The sequence below is a fragment of the Talpa europaea genome, assembly GCF_964194135.1.
Source record: "Talpa europaea genome assembly, chromosome: 10".
Taxonomy (NCBI): domain Eukaryota; kingdom Metazoa; phylum Chordata; class Mammalia; order Eulipotyphla; family Talpidae; genus Talpa; species Talpa europaea.
In genome coordinates, this window is record NC_140077.1 from 56,441,307 (window position 1) to 56,464,599 (window position 23,293).

At 33.0% G+C, this 23,293-nt stretch overlaps 1 protein-coding gene across 1 annotated transcript in view; it reads left to right on the top strand.

Moving 5' to 3' along the window:
• The window catches only part of PCDH15 (protocadherin related 15), a gene marked incomplete at both ends in the record, with an annotated part of 665,703 nt that overhangs the window by 327,724 nt on the left and 314,686 nt on the right, over positions 1-23,293 (top strand). The window contains one exon of the mRNA XM_084244834.1: positions 15,659-15,767. Coding sequence (XP_084100960.1) covers positions 15,659-15,767 — 109 coding nt within the window. The remainder of the gene's footprint in view (positions 1-15,658; positions 15,768-23,293) is intronic.

Here is a 23,293-nt window from a genome sequence, read left to right on the forward strand (position 1 = left end):
AAAAGCTTTTCTATAAAGCATTTATTTTATAAAATAAAAAGTGATTAGGAAAATTTGAATTTATTTTTTATTTAAGTAATATTGTATTCTAACATTATATAAGTTTCATGTGTTCATCATTGAAAATCAGCTTGTATACATAAGCTATCAAGTTAATAACTAAATTTCCAAATCTATCCTTCTCCATACCCTTGTCCCCCTTTTCCTGATAAACTGACCACTCTTCCCACTGCTATTCTGGTGACCAATAACTGGTCTTAAAGTCCCAAACTTTAGTCTTGTTTAATCTCATCTGCTTGTCTATTTATATATATATGTAATGTATATAAGTGAAATCATGTTTATCTTTATCTGAATTATTTCACTAAGTATAATCCTCTGTTAAATTTATAAAAATGGCAATTCTTCATCTTTTTTTAACAAATGAATAATATTCCACTGTGTATATATGCCACATCCTTTTTATTCATTTGTCAGTTGACAGACAATTGACTTTTATAAGTAGTGCTACTGTAAACATGGGGATACATCTATCTCTTCAAATCAGATTTTTTTGATTTTGCATTTAGGATGACTAGATCATCTGGAATTTCTAAGTTTAATTTTTTGAGGAATCTTCACACTGCTTTCCATAATGACTACACCACTTTATAATCCCACCAACAGTGAAATATGAGGTCACTTCTTTCCACAGCCTTTCTTTTTTTTTTTTCTTTCTCGTCTTAGGGATAACAGTTACTCTCACAAGCATGAAGCAATACTTTAGTATGTTTAGATTTGTGTTTCTATAATAAGAGGTGATAAGCATCTTTTCATGTGCCTATTGGTCATTTGTATGCCTGCCTTGGAGGAGTGTTTATTTGTATTCTCTGCTCATTTTTAAATAGGATTTTTTATTACATTTTATGAGGTTTTTGCATATTTTGAATATTAACCCCTTGCAAAAATATGATATGTAAATATATTCTCCCATTCAATAGGATGTTTATTTTTTTAAATTTGCTTATAGTAGAGAGTACACATCTTTTGTCATGTAGAATTAAGAAACAGAACCGCAAAATGAATAATAAAGAGGTTAATTATATTTAATATCATGATTTTGCATTGGGACTTATAGCATTAACATTTTATTCCATAATATTATTTACTAGATAGGATTGAGGAGAAATATGATTATAAAAGTTATTGAAAAAGATTTCCCTTTTTATTTTCAAATTTTAATCATAATGGTTATTATTGTGGTTATAATATAAATTATTTTAAATACTTTTTCAAGAATAATTTTAAGAAGACACCTGTATTTTATTTTATATGCAGAAGTTTTTATATGGAAAGCTAAGGATTCAGCAACAAATATTCTGGCTCTACCCTGAATTAGTGTTATGACATGATTCAACTTGCCTATAGTAGTCATTTATATTTAAAGTTAGTTTGGGATTTTTTCCTCAATTAAAACTATCACTCTATCAATTTTGGTAGGAAAATAGTAAATGTTTAGATTCATGGTCTCTATTATAAGTGGCTTATTACTATAATAACATTCACTGTGCTTTTCCTTATGTCATTTCTAGTGAATTTCATTCTATGGCAAAAATACCTCTTCCCTTTTTTGACTATCCATATTTTCCTACTCAGTAAAACAAATAAATTCTGTTTTCAAGAAAGATCAGTACATCAATCTAATTCACTCTTTAACTTCAGTTTCTCCTTGACCATATAGGATTTGCTATATTTACGTAACCTCATCTCTGGTTTTTAATCCAGAAATGGCAGAAATGGCTCTGGAATATTGGGTAGAAAGAAGAGCACAGAAGGATATCCCAAAATGAAAAGACTCATTGAGAAACTTTGAATTTACCAATTATTCTTTCCATATGAAACTGAAAGCATGTGTACGAATATCCTCCATTCTTCCACTCATAAACTGACAAATTTTCTTATTTTAAGTAACAGATATGTGCTGATTTCTTTAAACTAAATACCAACAAAGATCATGCATGTCCTAATAGTAGCTGAATTTTTTTTAGTGTTCTTTAGTTGACCCACTTTTCCCAGTATGAGTAGTTCTGAAAAATAAAAGAGGGCAATATTTTCCACAGATTTTACCTTCTTTAAAGGGCCTTATCTTACCATTGGGATTGTGGTTTTGAAGTCATTTAACCTCTCTGTAAAATATTGGATAATTCTCTTTATATCAAACTTTTCCTTTGAGGCTCAGATGAACAAAGTATAAGAAAGGCTATGAAACCTCAGAAATGTGAAGTAATATTCACACAATTTTCACCCAAAAACTCTGCCCTCTGAATAATTCAGTAGACGGCTCCATACATTGTGTAGTTTTATTTTTTTTAATTTTTCAATTATTTTTACTTTTATATATTTTATATCATTTTTAATTTTTGCACAATGTGCACAATATGCATTTTAATCTTGGTTATAGTCCCCATCTATGTCACCTATTTATGTCCATCTATTCATAAAAATGTGAAAGAAATAGAGAGGGGGAAGGGAAGGAGGGAGCACAGAGTGTGAGAAAAATTTATTGTAAGGTAGTATTTTGGTTGCTAGGAACAGAGAAATTGTATAATCTTGAGAACTTAAATTTAGAAACAGAAAATTTAAGATTTAATAAATAATTCTAGGCAATGCTACATACTAAGGATAACATGGCCTAGAGTATATAACATGAATGTGAGTGAATGAAGTTTTGTTACCTAGAGTGGTCAGCCAAAGCTTCTTTGAAGAAATAGCATTTGAGTTGAAATCTGAGTTATGAGATGGAAGGCCAAAGAACCATCAAATGCAAAAATATCAAGAATCTTGGCATACTTTAATAAGAAACATTTTTTTAAAATGTGTGGAAAACTTATGGCTTCAGAAACTTTTTAGTCTCAGTATTTGCCTTCTTTATACCTTGATGGATGATTGAGTGGCATTAATTTCATCTCTCTGTTGAAAATATGTTCATGCTGTAGGCTGAGGGAAACACACACACAAAAAAAACTAAACATAGTATCTTGTGCTCAAGGATTTCAGAGTCTAGTGTAAGAAATAAAATATGTTTATGATCAGAAATAGGAGCTATCTGTTCTGTGAGTATTCAGTTGAAGAAAGGAAACATTTGAGTAGAATATTGAACTATCTTCATATTGAGAGATGATGAAAGAGAAAGTTTGGATAAAAAAGTAGACTTGGGGAAATGTAAGTGGTTTATAATAAATGGTAATTATTTTAGTTTGGCTGAAGCAGTATATGAATTGAATTACTGAGAAATATGGATACAAATATAGTGTTGGAAACCCTTTAAATTCCAAACTTCAAGAATTTAGATTTTAGAAATTGGGCCTTGATATAGCAAACTTTGGCAACAGGCCAAATCTGACCTGCTGACTCTTTTTGCTAAGTCAATGAGAAAATATTACATTTTTATAGGTGAAAAATTATAGTCTGATGATAGGGGATATTAATTTGAAGCCCAATTAAGAAAAGTGTATTCCCCCCCAAAGAATGCTAATCTATTCATAGTAGATCTGTATTTTGTTATTATACTTTGAATTTTATAAGTAATGTTTTTGTGGACAAATAAAAGATGAGAAGCAATCTAATATTCAATAGGATCACAAGGTAAATAAGAACCAAAAACAGTGACTGTACTTAAATAATTGTACAAAATCATAAATTCCCAAAAAGCATAGGCTTTAAAATGAAATTCTTACTCAAACTACACCTTTTACTACTTAAGATTTGTGAAAAGTTTCATAATAATGGCGTTACGAGCATCAAACATATAGAACCAAACACAACTAGGATATCAATAAGTGTTAGTCTGTTTCTCATCTTTTTCTTTAAGTAAGCAGTTGTGTTTTAATTGATTATGGCTACCTATCTTAAATGTCCTTTAAATAAATAAAGCCAGCCATCTAATTTCCTTTCACTTTAAAAAAATAACTTATTAATTGCATTATGTAAGAATTAAAATTATTTTCCATTTCCCTGTGAACCTGCTGTTCTCCCCTTATTGAATTACCGGTCTACTTATTACTACTATGCTTGTTCACCAGTTAATTTAATTTAGTTGAGAAAAATAATACATATATATAGATATATATCCATTTACTTTGTTGGTCTATGAATGGCTTATGACATCTGAATCCTTTACTTTAAATCAGTATTTTGAGGTATAAATTTGGCAGTATGATTCAAATTCATATGAGAGTATAATAATGATTTTTAACAATAAGAATCAAACAACTACTAAGGATACCCTAAGAGATGAGAGTTGACAGTGCCATCTAAGTTCAAATGCAATGAAAAGAGTTGTTTCAGGAAGGTTACAAGGGAAGTAACATGCAACCAATATATTATTTGGGACATTGTCTATCACCTCTATATTTTTAAAGAGAAAGAAATACTTGTCAGGAAGTAGAAAAGATGGCCTGAGAGGGTTTGAAGATTATTGAGAAGTTTGCATAAATCTTTACATAAATATCCTTGAAGTATTTTACTAAAATGCAGATTTCCTAGCGATATCTATCACATATTGTGACCAATTTTTTTTTTTTTGAGGTCAGGTTCAACAGGTGTGAACAGAAATATTTTTGAAGCAAATATAAGATCTGCACATTTTAAAAAATGTCAATACAGTAGGAATACACAATACATACTGTGTGAAAAGCATTCTTGTTACCAGCTCAGGAATGAGAGAGAAAAAGCTTTTATGTTGAACTTCTGAGAAAGAATTGAAAAGTTGAGTTGATGTTCCAGAGACTCTGACAAATGTCAAGAATGTCATTTGAAAATAATTCATGAAACATCTATCAATACCCCACAGGCATCAACATCCAGAGTTATCAACAGCTCTCCTGTTGTGGCTTAACATATATCTTCTATTGGAAGGATAAAATAGAAATCTGAAAACAATCCTGAGTCATACTTCTTTCAAAAGTAAATGTTTTGGGCCTCCCCTGGTGGCGCAGGCTGTTGAGCACAGAGCTGTGAAGCTGTCCCCAGCCTCTGCAGTTCTGGTTCGATCCCAGCAGTCCGGGGAGGGTCCCACATGGGGCAGATCTCTCCTGTCTCGCTCACTGCTCCTGTCAGCAGTGTATTTCATCAGTCTGCCTGTTCTGTTCCCCGCTCTGTCTCTGGTGAATCCTCTCACCCTCCCGCGCATCTGGCCTGTAACCCGGTTCTTGTATAAAATAAATAAATAAATCTTTAAGAAAAAGAAGTAAATGTTTTAGTGAAACATTCAAATTAAAAGTAAATGTTTTAGTTTGCATTTTGACAAAAATAGCCAAATTTTTAATAGTCAGTTTCCCCTTCTCTATGCCAGGAAATTTAACTATTGCTGATGGTTTAGTTTTGGAGATGTTCCTATTCTGCTAGTGATTCAGAAGCTAGCTGTGGCAGTTGATTGAGAGTGTATGGAATACCATCCTACAGGCTATTGTCTATATTCTTTGCCAAGTATTTTATATTGCTCAGTGAGGCAGACACATCCCACCAAGCTCATCTATCAAAAATGAGACATTATTTTTACCCCCATTGTATTCTCTGGAAATTCAATTGATAGAAGCTCTGTAAAGCATTAGAGCCCAATTCTAGTGTATCCTGGTGTGCATTTCCATTTTAGTGTTTTTTATAAATTTTCTGTTTCAAGAGGAGGCTAGCAAATCTTTACAAGTTCTTTTTGCATTTTAAGTCATTCAGAATACACTTGGAGTGAGGCAGTGGGTCCTGTAGGTAGTAAGATATTGCGTATTTCTTCTCCCACCCTTCAATAACACGAAACAAATCAAAAGTTTATGGCATTTTGTGAACCAAATCAACATCAAGTAGGATAAGTTTAGTTTTTTCAATGCTCAGGATATGATAGGTATATAACACTACAGGTCATCTAAAATTAAGCACTACTGAGAAGGAAATAAATTTATTTTCTCTGGGAAAATCCATCTGTTAATTTATACAAAAAAAAATTAACATGTTCTCCTTTCTTGATCTTGCCATTTCACATCTAAAATTCTAATTTTTGAATATAATTAAAATACTGTATAGTAATGAATACATCATATATATGTATATATATTGCCAAAGCAATATAAACAAATTAATTGTCCCTCAACAGAGTCTAATTTATTCCATTATTGGAAGTTGCACATATTGCAAAGTGTGATTTTGAGAGTATTTATTGACTTATACAATGACTATAACATGAGTGAAAAATGTGGTGATATATCAAAAATGTAAATTGGTAGATAGATGAGAGCTATATAGATAATGAATACTAATGGAAAAGTCCTCAGAATACAATGGCTATCACTGAGTCACTGAGTTGTAGGGTGATAAATATTGTTTATGATATTGTTTATTTTTTTTTTCTTATATGCAAGTATTGGACATTTTTTTCACAGAAAAATGTCCATTTTGGTTATTTATAAAAGTTTTCATCATAAACTTTATGAAAATGAAACTGCATCATTTCTAAGGCACTTTAACAACTTTCTTTAAAATAGCCCTAGATTATCCATTTCTTGCTCTTGCTCGCTTCAACTATCTGTGGTACTTTTTTAAGTTTTTTTGTCTAATCTCTGTAAGATGCAAGCATCTATTTTATCTCTACCAATCTCACCCATAATAGCTAAAATTTACTTTATTCAAGCTACATGTTTGACTATCTCAGATTATTGTTATTTTGAATAATTCCCCCACAGAACTTGAACACCTGAATTTTTGTCACAGTTCTGTCTTATTATTTATTGATAGATATCTTAATTTGATAAGTTCTGCATATACTTGTCTGCATATATTTTGACTATCCACCCCCATAACTGTGAGCTGCTTTATAGTTCCAGAGCTCTTATCTAATTTATTTTACACTGTTTGAACAATTAGTGCTTAATATATTTATATAACTCATCTGAATAGTAATGAACTAAGGAGTTATCAAAATTTCTGTAATCATAAAAGTGGAGAATGAGTTTATAAATTGGATGTAAAACTAATATATCTATGGAAAATAATTTTGCTGAAGCTTCCTTTTAATAAAGTAAAATAAATATTCATTTTACATGAATATTCAGTTCTATGAGAGAGTATCTTTAAAAATATATGTTTAATATATGTCCCTCCAGTTCAGAGAATTAAGTTAAAATGAGAAAGGTAAATAGGGGATTCCATACATGTATTACATATATGGAATGTCATGCAGCAAAGCAAATGAATAGTGAAAGCCAGATGAAAACAAATGCTTGAAATTTGTCTGAGGAATTGAGGCCATTAGAAGGGGAAGGTGAAACAAGGTTAAAGAGGAGAGAGAAGGAAAATTCCAAATAGACCATGGTGAAGGATTATTGGGGCTTTGGTTGTGAGTGTTGTATGACAGAATACATCTATTTGAAGAGGTATAGCCCTAAACAACTAAAATATATTCATCATTGTAAATCAGTAATACCTAATTAAATGCTATTTTAAAAATAAATAATAGATGTAAAATAATAGATGCAATAATTTATTTTTTTCTCTTTTTTTAACAATATTTTTTTTTTTTAAGATTTATTTATTTATTTATTTATACAAGCACTGGGTACAGTCAGAAGCACGGGAGGATGAGAGAATTCACCAGAGCCAGAGCGGGGAGCGGAGCAGGTAGAAGGACAGAAGTACACTAATGAGGGGAGCAGCAGGCGGCAGGAGAGGTCTGCGCGCCACGTGGGACCCTCCTCTAGTGGCTGGGGAACAGCCGGGGATCGAACCGGCAGTGCAGAGGCTGCAGGCAACTTTGTAGCCCAGCGCTCAACCACTGTGTGTGCCACCGGGGAGGCCCAGATGTAATAATTTTAAATGATGTGCTGTGCAGGTTTTTAATTCTAATTTAAAATTAAGTAGTGATGACATATAGTCTGCCTACATTTCCTCAAATATTTGCTCGAATTATACAATTCTAAAGAAAACCTTCAAAATTCATGCCAGTGTTAAAAGTTTTTAGGAAAATTCGTAAGAATGATCCCCAAAACATTCCAACTTGAAGTGTAAGTTTTTCCTCTCTTTTAATTTATAGTCAATGTTAATGTAAATATTACATCATAAAAGTAATGCAATTAATAATTTTAAGATTACTAGTTATACTAATCCCAACATGTTAAGCATGTAACCTACTGTCTAATTTGTTTATATACATTCTTTGTGAAACCTCATACCTGCTCTCGGGAAAGTTATAGTCAGTGCAACTTAATACATACCAAGAATGTTTGATAAAATAAGCTATGAATAAACAGTATTCTCTATATATAATTGTGTTTTTTTTTAAGATTTATTTATTTTGTATACAAGAGCTGGGGTAGAGGGCAGAGGTGCGGGGGGTGAGAGGATTCACCAGAGACAGAGTGGGGAACAGAACAGGCAGATTGACCAAAGTACACTGCTGAGGGGAGCAGTGGGTGAGTCAAGAGAGTCAAATTATTGCATCTATTATTTTACATTATTATTGCATCTATTATTTTACATCTGCTGTGCCATGTGGGTTGCTTCCTGACTGGCCAGGAATCAAACTCATGCTGCAGTGGCTGTGGATAGCTTCATAGGTTGTGTCTTAACCCTTGTGCCACCAGGGAGGCCCTATATATAATTGTTAAAGTAAATAATGATTAGAGTACATATACCTGTTATTTTTCCATCACTTGGTGCGCTAATCTTCCACCTGCCTTCACCAATTGTAAATACTAGAATTGGTATCAGTCACTGTCAATTTGATAAAAAAAAAATGTGTGATTTTGATTTTTGAAACCATTGCCCTCGTTTATGTTGCCTGTGTTTTCAATGCATTTATATGTTTTTATATTCTATTTTTATTTTTAATTCTAGTCAATATTTCCTTAAAAGGACTTCAAGTGCATTTTAAAATTTTTACCCTTAGGAGTTGAAATTAAGTACCATTAGTTTATAATACTGTTTATTATTTGCCTCTTCATATGTATGTTACCACACAATACTCACCACCACAGCACCCATAGTCCTAAAACATAGTACATTGTAATGTGAAATTACAGACCATTGCTTTACAGTACTATCTGTTTCTTGCATACAGCTTTATACCTTGATACACAAATGTTTATTTGGCTAAGCCATGAGGTCAATATCTAATATATAGCTTACCTAAAAGTAGATATCTTTATGGAAAAAAACATTTTCCCATTTTTTTCAACATTCGTGTTTGCCACATATATACTCAATGGGAGGGTTTTGGGATAACTATGCGAATTACATTGCACCATTGATCAAAAATAAAGACCTCTCCTTTAACTAATCCATATGCAATCTGTGCTAACTCTGTGACTTTTCCCCCAATAATCAAATTAATGAGAGGGGCTATTTTGTTACATGCGTTATCTTTATTTTCTTTTTTTTAAAGATTTATTGATTGATTAATTGATTTATACATACATGCATACAAGCACTGGGTACAGTCAGAAGCGCGGGAGGGTGAGAGAATTCACCAGAGCCAGAGAGGGGAGCAGAGCAGGCAGAAGGACCGAAGTACACTGCTGAGGGGAGCAGCAGTCGGCAGGAGAGGTCTGCGCGCCATGTGGGACCCTCCTCTGGTGGCCAGGGAGCAGCCGGGGATCGAACCGGCTGCGGGCAGGTTCGCAACCCAGCGCCAACCACTGCGCCACCGGGGAGGCCCTGTTACCCTTATTTTCTTGTCTTTTTTTGAATGAGTAAGCCTGAGTAAGAGAGGTTAAGGGTGAAAACCTTAGAAGGAATTCACAAAACCTTACTAAGGAGTTCTTGAATAGAATTAGGCTTGAAGTCAATATAAAGGTACTTATCACCTGACTCATGAGTGAGAATTGGACACATTTTGTTCATGTAATAAAAATACTCATGCAAATGTGGCAAGACCAAAACTATGAACAAACAAGTGCTCCCAAGAATTTTTCATCTTCATAATAAAGCAAATTCTGTCCACTCATTTCATACTTTGGCTTCCAATGTGGGCCATGACTTGACAAAAATCAATTTGAAAGTTTTCATTATAAATCACAGGAGTAAAGAGAAGAGGGATGAAGACCAGAATTCTGAGTTAAGTTTGAGGCAGTGTGAGGAGAAGTAACAATAGTTGTTTAAGAAATGGCTAGGAATAACAAAAATAGAAAAAAATGTTTTCCTTTTAAAAGTCTGTGGTATGCATGCTTATAAATTTGTATTTGGAATTTAATTTTTTTTGGTGGCAAGACCAGTTTTCCACTGCCTTGGTTGCAACACTGATTTGAGTATATATTATTTGAAGAATTTTTTTATACTCACTGTAAATAATGAAAAAGTTAACTACCAGCCATGAATCATCTGGGGATTCATAGTGGAGGTTCACAAATACTCCCAACAAAACAAATTGAAAAGTTAAAGGGATTCATTCAAAGAAACATTTGGAAAACAAGGGAGAATTAGCAAAAGAATTTAAATATCTGATTTCAAAGATAGTCAAGGACACATCTGAAGATAGCAATTAGCTGTAATGGCTGAATATAAGATTATAAAAACCTGAAAATAATTCAAAAATACACACTGGAATAGAGATAGGTAAGACATTGATACATAAAATTGGTTTACAAGTATAATAAAGAATTTATTTAGCACTGTGAGCAGTTTTTATTTGTTTAACATGTGACTTAACTTTCCAGAGACTAGGCAAGTGCTGGCATCACTTTCATGGGTCATGGCTTTTGGAATATTTCTTGTGTGTGTGTGCCCTTTACTATTTATTCTGGGGATGATAATTATCAATATTGTTTGGAAGACTTTGATATGAACCTAACATCATGCATCTTGTATATAAATTGCAAAACTACATGGGATTTTTCCACCTCTGTTTCTTCTATGATAGCGCAAACAGTCCAAAGTAATTGATCTGATCCATGCCACCAATACTATTGTTACTTTAAAAGTTCATAAGAAATCATTTTAAAATACCTTACACTGTTCCAAAAACTACTAACAAAATGGTGATTTGCTCTCTTTTAAGAATATGTAATTATATATGTACCTAGATGAGTGTATGTTGATATGTGAACCTGTTAGGTTTTTGTACTTTTCTGTGTCAGCCAGCATGCAAACACAAGCAAGAATCTCACTAAATATTCAACATATTTTTGTAAAAATGGTACATTGTAAGTATATTATTAGATGAGAATAATTCCACCAACTTTTTTTTAATGTAGCCTAAACTGTATTCTTCTGTTAAAGAAAGTGTAAAATAGGCTTAATTTTTTTTTAAGTTTTGTTTTTTCAGAGATTTTATTTTTATGTAGAACTGGAAAGTAAGCCAGTGGTGCAGGTGGTGAGTGGATTCACTAAGGACAGAATGGAGAAGCAGAGCAGGTAGATTTACTGAAATACACTGCTAAGGGGAGCAGTGGGTGGGAGAGGAGAGGTCTGCTGTGTCACATGTGGGTTAGCTCCACATGTGGGTTGTCCAGGGATTCGGGGATCCAATTTAGTAGTGGTGATAGTGCTGAGACATAAACATTGATGAAAGTAATTTAATAATAATAAATTTATAACTTACACAATCTTATTTTGCTATATTTTCTAATCAATTGTGTAAAATATGTTTGTAGCTGATTATAAAGTTTTTACTATTTTTATATAACTATTTTCTCTCTAAATACATTACTATGTAATTCAAATAGGTCCCAAATCTAAGCAAAGATTAGTCATTTAGTAATATATTTATAGGTATAGACATTTGAAACACTCAAAATTAAGAAGCATAATTATTGAAGAAAGCATATCCAAGTTTGGCTACTATGACAGAGACACATGGGTTCTATGCTCTCAGCTTACCTACCCAAAGTTGTCTCTGAATATATTTTTTCTTAGGGCTTCCCAAGAAAAGTTATAATATGTTGCTATAATAGGACTAAGTTTTCCGTAAATGATTCTGGGAGATTTGTAATTTCTTAATTTAAAATGCTCTTGTGCAATGTAATATTATATATATGCTGACTCATATGAAGTCATCACTCAAATATTGAGATGAAGGATCTTTGCAACTTAAACAGTGGTTCTGTTACCATTATTTGAACCAAGCCTGGAGGTTTTAGTAATTAATGTACTAATATTTACTGACCCTTTGACTTGTATAATGAATGGTAGATATTAGTTCTCATTAGTGAACTAAAATGAAATATAGTGAAATGAAATATAGAAGAGATAAAGATCATCTAGAATTATTTAAAATACAGCCTAACAATACATAAAACAGATAGAAAAACCTAAAGAATTATGCACCCTTTAACTTTAAGGATGATTCTTTAGGTCGAATCTTATAGTAACATGGATCATGATACTTGTATATTTTATGTTAACTAAAAAGATAGAGTGTTCTATCTAGGAAATCACTGTTTCTCCCTTCAATATACCTTTTATGAAGGCAGTAGTTTAACACCTAAAGGAACAAAGAGTTGCCTTTGTTAAACCTATACAAGTTTCATTATTTTATTCTGTGATTTTTTGCTATTATTTTTTTTCTCTGTATACCTATAAGTATTTGGAAAAAAAAAACTTACTATCAATCTGCTAGTGAGGGCAAAAAAATAACTATCCATTGCTCACCTCAAAACTGTAATTGCCTATCTTTATCTATTCAGAAGAATCCAAAAATTGAGCTGCAAAACATTGTTTTAGTCCATTTCAAAAGAGGCAGGTACCTATTCAGGAAAGCTAATAAAGAAGAAGAATATACTCCGAGTGGAACAATTTTGAGTCATATAATCATAGAATCACACATTATTTCTGCTTTAAAAAAATTCTTTATTGTTTAGTAGTTTGTATGGTTACTTTTACAATGCCAATTTCTTTTCACGAACCTAAGTCCCTGTTGCTAAATATGACATGGAATGTAATTCTGGCCATTGAGGTAGCAGTAAAAGACAAGTCTGCTGTACTATGCACTTGTGATAAACATCCATTAGCTCAATCAGAAATCAGAAGTCACTTCTCAATGACAAATGAACTACAAAAAAAGGAGATTCACTTTAGAGGCAAAGTATCAAATAGGTTTCTATTGTGTTTTTTAATGTGTTCCCCAAAATTCAGTTTAAGAAAATGTGTTGAAATTGTCAATCCCCAGACTGTGAGTTACAAACACATATATTATTTCACCATAAGTCAAAATAGAAAGTTTTAACTGGGCCTCCCCTGGTGGCCCAGCTGTTGAGTGCTGGGCTGAGAAGCTGCCCACATCCTCTGCAGCGCTGGTTCGATCCCCGGCCACCAGTGAGGGTCCCACATGGCACACAGACCTCTCCTGCCACCCGATGCTCCCCTCAGCAGTGTATTTCATCACTCTGCCTGTTCTGTTTCTGGCTCTGGTGAATTCTCTCACCCTCCCCGCTTCTGACTGTAACCTAGTGCTTGTATAAATAAATAAATAAATCTTTAAAAAATAATAAATTTCAGAGGTCTCATGCCTCTGAAATAATTAAAAAAAGAGAAAGTTTCAACTAAAGAGATGATTTTTAACAACTACTGTGATAGAGGAACACTTCCATCCCTTCTTTCCAGATACACAAGCATGTTAGAGCAATGGATCGATTTCTTATTTATTTAGCATATTCAAACTCAAATCCGAACAGTAAAATTAGGAGCCAACATAAATGAGGGGGCAGGAGAGGAATAAGATTCAGTAATCACTATCTACTTCAAGGGGATCTGTTACTCAAAAGGGACACATCTCTGAATGCTTGTCTTTTCCCAAGAACTGTAGAAGTCATTTTTGCATGAGCCTGCCTTGGGCAATGTCATTAATAGTGGGCACTACAAAGTCCACTTGATAATTGTGGTCTCTTACCAGATCAAATAAATAGAGAATGAATTAATCAAACAATGTCTTAAAATATACTATTTGCCAAACTCTGTGAATGATAGAAAATCCTAAGAAATTAGTTCTCTGTTTTTCTTGTTTATATGTTTACTCTTCCTATGCAAGTTTCCAACTACTATGAAGATTTTGGAGGAAGAATTCAAAATATTACATGTTATTTATTTTGTTTCTTCTAACAAATACATGCATAGTTATCTAACTGACTTAAGTGCTACTCACTTTTATGAAAAATTACATTAAATATTTAACAGCATCATCTTAAACATTTTATTACTAGTGTTCCTAGTGTTAAAAGTTCTCAAGATTCAAAGATCACAATCTATTTGGGACATAATCCAGAATTCATTATTTTCACCTTAAATATACATTGTCTGACAAAATCACTAATAGAAATAAAATTCCCTTAAGATAAGTCTTAGTTACAATAAAAATCATACAGGGTATGTTAACTACATGCCACACAAAATAGTCCTGTATAACTAAATTACTTTAAGTAAAGTCGCTTTCATCCTAGCTACCCTCACTTCCAGACCAACTCTCCTGATTTTGCTATTTTGTCAGATTTTGCTATTTCCAATATTAATTCTCATGACTATTGCCAACATAAGTTTAATAGTACATTTGTTTCTTTTTTATTCCTTCAGTTCTCACTGTATGCTATTTATTAACAACCAGCCATGAACATGGGGAATTCAATTAGCACTTCTCTTTCATTCTAGGTTTTGTTTGCAGTGTTATTTTTAGTTTTTCTATTGTTTATATAACTTTAAACAATGTGATTAAAGCCTCATTGCTTATTCCAACAACTGTAGATGATAAAGAGAATTTTAGACTACATGACTAAGACAACTAAAACTACTCATGTAATACTCAGCAGCTCCACAAAAATAAGCAGAGTTAAGGTGATAAGCAGGAATGCCCTCAACTACTGTGATCTATTCACATTTACCACTCAAGGGATTCAGCCTTTTTTTTTTTAATTTTAGGTAATACGTTTTCAAAAAATCTAAAGACTGTGTAGTAACCCTTGGTATATTTCCCCAACCAACAGAAGCAGTATGGGACTATAGAAAATCCTGAACTTTAAAATGCCCTCTCTGCATTTGAGTAGAGTCACATTTTGGGGGAAGTACCTAGATTTAATTAGTTGAGCCAGGACTAATCTAGCTCAGCTATAAGCTTATACTATCGGATTCCTTTGAGAAATAGCCAGGAAGAATTATCAACCCTTAACTGCTATGTTCAAATATACATACTTTAAAGAGCTTCCGTTTTTTGTTTGTTTTTTTTTTTTCAGCTTAGAGTGAAATACAGGTTTGCATAAAAATTTAACTATTGGGAAGGTCATGCGTGCTTGTGTGGGGGGTGGAGGAGGATAGAAAGAGAAGAAAGTGAGATAGAGCATGAAATAGAGACAGAAACAGGGAGTTGGGGAATGAGCTTCGGAGGAGGTTATGTTGTTTTGTGTGACAGGAACAGTAGTCATTTGAGTTTACTGTAGTAATTTTGATATTGACTTTATATTTTCATGGTTCTGAGTTATCGTCTGATTTTTTTTTTTTTAAATTCATGAGAATAAAAGTCTTCTTTGGAAAATGGTCTCAGCTGGGAGCAGTGGATAAAATCCTCTTGTTTCACAGAAAAATAATTAAAAATATTAAAACCTAATTTTAACTACTGACTTAGATGTTATCTAGCCATCCAGGTTATACATTCTAAGTGCCAGTTCTCATAGGGTATTAACAGTGAAGCTGAACTAAACTCTGATTTTTTTTCCAGGAAGAACTGAACCCTATCATTGTAACCCCGCTCATCCAAGCCATTGATCAGGACCGGAATATTCAGCCGCCATCTGATAGACCAGGCATCCTCTATTCCATTCTTGTTGGTTTGTATCTCTTAACATTTTACACTCTGAGATACTGTTCTATAACCATGTAGAAGGATAAAAAAAACACTATATTAAATTAACAGAAACACCTTTAATAATGGATATTTTATGTTTGGAAATAAGTACTATTTTCATGCTTAAATAAATTAAAAAATAGCGAGTTTTTGTTCTCAGTTTAGTGAAATGTATAGAAGGACAAATGGATAAACTGATTCATGGACCAAAATATTTTTTTTTTAAATATAATGTCTATATGTTGGTAGTTTTATCTTTATCACCTGATAGAAAATTCTCTACAAAAATACTGAAAACTTATTGAAACACTATGTGCACTGGCCACATTTTTACAGTAGTTGGGTATAATTATATAGTTTTGAAACAAATCTGAATGGACTGAATAAGTGCTTTTTGTAGCCATGTGGGAAAAGAAGGATCTTATTTGACCAAAGTCACATAATACATTATACCCTTGGCTAATTTCACTTTGACCAAAGTCACATAATACATTATACCCTTGGCTAATTTCCACAGAAGCTGTCTTAATCTATATTTATGAATATACTCCTAATTGTATCAAAAGCAAAAGTTGTGAGAATTTCTTATGTTGCTCTTCTCAGATTGTTTTTGTTGAAATATGGATGATGCTAGTTGTCATTGTTTATTTAGTTACTAGACAATTACATGTAAGACAGATCACTTCATCATTATTCTCTCTTTAAGTGTAGGCCTCATAGTTCTACCACCACCATAGCAGCCATAAACCATCACCATAGCCTCATGTGCTCTTGTGTAATAGGGCTCCTTTTTCTCCACATCCTTGCCAGCATTTGTAATTGTCATTTTTTTGGTTTTGGTTTTTAATGTGGGCCATTCTTACTGTTGTGAGGTGGTATCTCATTGTGGTTTTGATTTGCATTTCCCTGATAATAAATGATGTTGAAAATTTTTCATATGCCTGTTGGCCATTTGCATTTCTTCTTTTCAACTCTTCTGCTCATTTTTTTGACTGGATTGTTTGCTTTGTTTTGTTGAGTTATGTAAGTTCTCTGTAGATCTGTGATATCAGTCCTTTATCAGTTGTATGGTGTGAAAATATTTTCTCCCACTCAGTAGGATGTCTCTGTTTTGATTACTGTCTCTCATTCTGTATGGAAGCTTTTTGTTTAATGTAGTCACAGCTGTTTATCTTCTCTTTGTTTTATCATTTGTGGAGATGAGCCCTCAAAGATATTTTTGAGAATATTTTGTCTATGTTTTCTTCTACACATTCTATGGTTTCAGATCTTACATTCAAGTCTTTTATCATTATTTTGCATGTGGCCGTCCAGTATTCCTAGCATTATTTATTGAAAACACTTTCTTTGTTCCAGTGCTTATTCTTTGACCCTTTGTCATAGATTAGTGGGCCATACACAGTGTGGCTTTATTTGTGGGTTTTCAACCCAATTCCATTGGTCTACGCATCTGGTTTTGTTCCAGTTCCATTCTGTTTTTTTTTAATTATTATTATTATTATTATTATTATTATTATTATGGCTTTATAGTTTAGCTTGGAGTGTGGGAATCTAATACCTCCATTTTCCCCCTTATTAGTCAGGAAAGCTTTGGCTTTTCTAGGTTTTTGTGATTCCATACAAATTTCAACAATATTTCTTCCATATATATGAAGAATGCCATTGAAGTTTTTTATTGGAATTGCATTTAATCTGTAAATTGCCTTTGTTAGGATGACCATTTTGATAATATTAATTTTTCTGATATACGAGCAAAGGATGTCTTTCCATATCTTTGTGTCTCCCCCTATTTCATTCAACAATGTTTTGTAATTTTCCTTATATAGGTCATTCACCTGTTTTGTTAGGTTTATTCCCAAGTATTTATGCACATATGTATGCATGTATGTACTTATTGGTATAGTTGTGAATAGGATGGTTGTCTTAATTTTTTCCTCTTCAGCCTGATTGTTTGCATATAGGAAGACTTCTGATTTTTGTGTATTGATTTTGTAACCCACTACTTTGCTAAACTTGTTTATTCTTTTAATCAGTTCTTTCATGGACTTAAGGTTTCATATATACTATGAATATAGATATGAATATATCTATAGCTAAGGTTTCATATATATCTATATATAGATATATGTGCATATGTACATATATAACCCTAAATATACATATATATGTGCACATATACATATTTACACATATGTTCCTTGTTTATACATATATACATACGTATATAGTATCATCTGAAAATAAGTTTTACTTTATTTTTACTTTATTTCCCTATTTGATCAGTTGTATGTTTTTCTCTTGCCTGATTGCTCTAGCCTTGTATGTCTTTCTCTCGCCTGCTTGTTCTAGGTAGGACTTCCAGTATTATACTGAAAAGCAGTGGTATGAGTGGACATCCTTCTCTTGTTCCAGACCTTAAAGGGAAGGTTATCAGTTTTTCACTATTAAGAATTATGCTAGCTGTGTTTGTCATATATGGCTTTTATTATGTTAAAGTACATTCCTTATATCCCAAGTATTTTGAGAGCTTTGGGTGATTCTTTATTTTTTTTTTATTTTTTTAATAGAGGCATGTTTTTATTTATTTGTTTGTTTGTTTGTTTATAACAAGCACTGGGTACAGTCAGAAGAGTGGGAGGGTGAGAGAATTCACCAGAGCCAGAGCAGGGAGCAGAGCAGGCAGAAGGAACGAAGTACACTGCTGAGGGGAGCAACGGGCGGCAGGAGAGGTCTGTGCACCATGCAGGACCTGCTTCTGGTGGCAGGGGAGCAGATGGGGATCGAACCAGTGCCATAGAGGCTTTGGGCAGCTTCACAACCCAGCGCTCAACCGCTGCGCCACCGGGGAGGCCCTTTGGGTGATTGTTCAGTTCTAGAAATTTTCCCATCTCTTCTAGATTGTGAACCTGCATGCATACAAATGTTGATAGTAATCTCTATCCTCTGGATTTCTGCTGTATATTCTGTGATTTCTCCTCTCCACTGATGAACTTGTTTAAGTTTTATCCCTTTTATTCCTTGTGAGCCTAGCCTTGTTGTTTGTCTACTCTTTATTTTTTCAAAGAACTAGATTTTGGTTTCATTGATATTTTGCATTTCTTTTTTATTTTTATTTCATTTTTCTGCTTTAATTTTTAGTAGTTTTTAATTTTTGGGTTTGTTGTTGTTCTTTTTCTAGTTCTTTGAGATGGGAAATTGGGTTATTTCTTGCTTCTTGATATGGGCCAGTGTTGCTATATACTTTCCCCTTATTACTGCTATTATTGTGTCTTATACATTCTGTAAGCTTGTGTCCTTGTTGTCATTTGTCTCAAGATATTTTTTAATTTCTTTTTTGATGTAGTCATTAATCCAGTGGTCTTTCAATAGGGTGTTTTTCAATCTCTGTGTAATGGGAAGTGGGGAAGCACCTTGCTTTATTTTTGTGGTTGGAGTGTCCTATAGATGCCTGTTAATCCCATGTAGTATAGATCTTTTTTAGGGCTATTTTATCCTTTTCTAATTTTGTTTCATTGATCTGTCCTTTCATGAGAGTGGGGTGTTAAAGTCTCCTACCACATATGCGTTTTCTCCAATGTCTCTTTTTTAAAGATAATAAGTGATATATTTTGGTGCGCCTTTGACTATATGCTGATGTGTTATTTCTTTTTGGTGTATTGGCCCCTTGATCATTATATAGTGTCTATCTGTATCTCTTGTCACCTTTTTTAGCTTAAAGTCTGTTTCATCTGCTATAAGTAGGCTACCCCTCCCTTCTTTTGGGGGCCATTTGCTTGTAGAATTGTTTTCCAACCCTTTATTTTCAATCTGTGATTATCTGTAGACCTTAGGTGTGTTTTTTGGATATAGCAGAAGGTTAGATTCTCTTTTCTTATCTAATGTGGTGATGAGTTTAGTCCATTTACATTTAGGGTGATTATCGATACATTGAAATCTGTACTTTCCAATTTGTCCATCATTTTATGGTTCTTTTCAGTAACTTGTTCAGTTCTCCCTATTCATTCCTCTGTTGGTTTACAATTTAAGGCTTCTTACAATATTTCTTGGAGTGATGGTTTAGTAGTAGCAAATTTCTGAAGACTTTGTTTGCCTGGGATACATTGCAGCATAAAGTATTCTTGGCTGGCATTTTTGTCATTTTTTTTTTGAATATGCTATTCCATTCTCTTCTTGTATTTAGTGTTTCTTCAGAGAAGTCTGGTGTCAGCCTAATCAGTTTTCCTGTATATATTATCTGTTTCTTTGCCCTGGTCAGTTTCATTATTTTTCTTTATCTTGGACTCTAGGAAGCTTTACTACTATGTGTCTTGCTATAATTTTTCTTTCATTATGATTGCTTGCCATCCTTCTGGTTTCCTGTATGTCTATTTTCAATTCCCTCTCAAAGTTTGGGAAGTTCTCTTCAATTATTTCCTTGAATAGTTTTTCAGTTCCCTTATTTCTGTCTTCTCCTTCTGGGATTCTTATGACTAATATTTCTTTTCCTCGTGGTGTCAGGTAAATTCTCAATGTGTTACTATATCCATTTTCCTTTGTATCTCTCTTTCCTTTTCTTTTTTGATTACTTTTATACCTGCATTTTCAAAAGAACTGATTAATATGTCCATATCATCTATTCTATTTTCATAGCTTTTCCAGAATTTTTAGCTCCACCAATTGATCCTTTAATGCCCTGCAATTTCTTTAATTTCTTATTTAAAGTTTCAATCTTGTTTGCCTATGCATTGATTATGTTTCTCCTAGCTTTCTTTTCCTTTTCTGCATCTTCTCTTATGTCTTCAAATATTTTACTTATGGCAATTTTTAATTCTTCATTTGACAAGCAGAGAAATACTTCCCTGTGTTGTGTGGTTTTGGAGATTGATTATCTTTCTGGTTATGTATTGTTTCCAGGAGGGCTTGTTTGAACATTTGTGTTTTTCTTTCTCCCCATTGTTTGTTCTTGTGTTTGCTCTGCCTAGTATGAGTTGTCTAGGTGGGTGTCTGGGCTTCTGGGATAGTGGATATTCTGAGGGAGCCACTAGCAGGGTGTCAGAGGTGGTCCTGTGGCTTCTGGCTATCTTGGATTAATCCCTGCCTTGGTACTTGACAAAGCTGTGGCTGGCAGAGTCCCACTGAGGTTCGTGAGAACTCTGGTGATCTGGGCTGGTCTGATAGCAGCTCTCCCTGAAAATTGCAAGGTCTGTATGCACTCTTGGTCTCTCCCTCAGGTGCATCCCTGCAGGTGTTTTTTTTTTTTTTTAAACTTATATATTGATGTTTCCATTTTGTTCATACATTATATTGTTTTTTCTTAGTTTATTTTTAATTGTGAAATTAGGATTCTCTTACATCATTTTGTTTAACGTTAGATGTTTTTTATCAGTTTTTTTTTTTTTAATAGTTAAGTCAGTTGTTAAAAGTCTTTGTGTAGTAAATCATCCATCGGGTATTTTTCAGGGACTTTTTGTTTTATTATTATTTTGCTGTTAATATGTCATAGTTTTCTGTTTCTTTGTATGCATTCTGCTTTTTTGTTTAAACTTGAAAGTTAGCATTTAATAAGGTAGTAACTCTAAAGTCAGATTTTCTCATTTCCCCAGGGTTTACTATTTTTTATTTTAATTATTGTAGGATGTCTCTGTGCTAAGGATTAGTCTGCAATAAACATAAGATCGTCCTACAAGTATTTACTGCAGCTGTAGCTTCCCCTGGGCATGCACAGTGAATTTTTATCCCCTCTTAAATATTGTTTTCCAATCTTCTAGTCTTTAAAGTTTGGTTCCCAAAAGGGATAAAAGAGAAAAATGAAGAGGGGGGACAATTGATACTTCCATTTATATGCCTTGAAAGTCATTTCAGCTTAGGGGAAGAATTTTGCAACAATGGGGGTAAATGCAAAAACAATTGGTGTTTGAATCTCAGTGACCAGAAGCAACACTCAGCTATCAAAGCACAGATTTCTGGTATTTGGTGATCAGGTAATGTTTTGCCTACCCTGGCTTCCACAAACTGTAAGCTGCTCCAGGAACACATGCATAGTTGCTTGTTCATAGTTGCTGGAATTGAGGTGTAGGTAGCTGCTACTGAGCTAGAAACTAATTGAGCAAAATTAATACTGTATTGCCAGTTTTATATAATATCATTGTGCAAGTGAAATTACCTTAAAGTGAGGAGATCAATTTTGGTGTTTTCTACTCTGTTATCTTCCCAGAACCACCCAATGGTAAAGTGGTTTTGATACATTGTGCCAAATTTCCCATCAAAGGTTTTGTAACTCTTTCTCCACCAGAAAGTTCTGAAAAGTCATGTTTTCTCACAAGCTCATCAATAGAGTATGATGTCTAACTTGGAGCATTTTGTTAATCTAATAAGTTCTTAATATAACAAGTTAAAATATAAGATATTTTAATTTGATTTTTTTTTCTTAAGTGTAAAGGTGAACGTTTTTGTATATAGTCCAGTCCTTTGCCTTTCTCTTACTGTGAACTATGGTCAATCTCTATCCCAAACCTATTTTATTTTAATGTATTCCTGATCTTTTTATTTTCTAATTTGAAAATCTACATATAGGAGGGATATGAACCTGTGCTTCATATTCCCTTCGTTTTTTCATTATTAGTTTTACTTTGTTTATTGTGTATTGCCATGCACTTTTGTAATATCACCATACTTATTTCTCTTTTCATTTATTAGCTCTCGATTTTGAGTCATAGTTAGGAAGAGTATGCCCACTCTCACATTGGGGTAAAATTATTCTGTACATGTATAACATTAGTTTTATTGTTTTATTATTTATGATACATGGATCTCTTTTTCATTTGGGCTTTACTCTTTTAAACTGTGTGAATAATTGATTAAATTTTGCCATGTTATATATATAACCCTCCTGTTAGATAAGTTTCTAATTCACAATACATCCTAAAATCTACTTTCCACTACTGCTTTGTGATGACCCCTTTATCATATGCTAAATGTTCATGTTAATTTTCACTAGTTTGGGATTATCAAGTCTTATGGTTTAAATTTTTTTTAAAACCTTTAAATTATGTAATTCTTTTCTCACAGTGTGGAGGCAAATGAATATTAGCAGTTAAATCACTCTGATTTGTTTGATATTTGGCAGACTGAATTTATTGTCTCTTTGAACTTGAGCAAGTTGTTTAATATCTCAAAGCTCCCATGTCCTCTTTAAAATGGAATGAATTATAGATCTATTGATGATTATTTATGTAGAACATTTAGCACAGAGTAAATTTTAGCAATAGTGAGTCTTACTATTTTACTCTTACAGCTATTTTTGTGAAATGCATGTACTCTACCATCACATGATTTGGTTTCCTCTTTTTCTTCACTTTGGGAAAAAAGATGTTGCATCATATGAAAAAGTGATATAATTAAAGGACATTTACATAGGATGAAATGTATTTCAAATCAATTAAATACCTGCTTTGAAGAAATATCTTCTGTAGACATAAAGAACATCATTCAAATCTATATTTTATTGTGTGACTGATGTGGTTAGTTGGA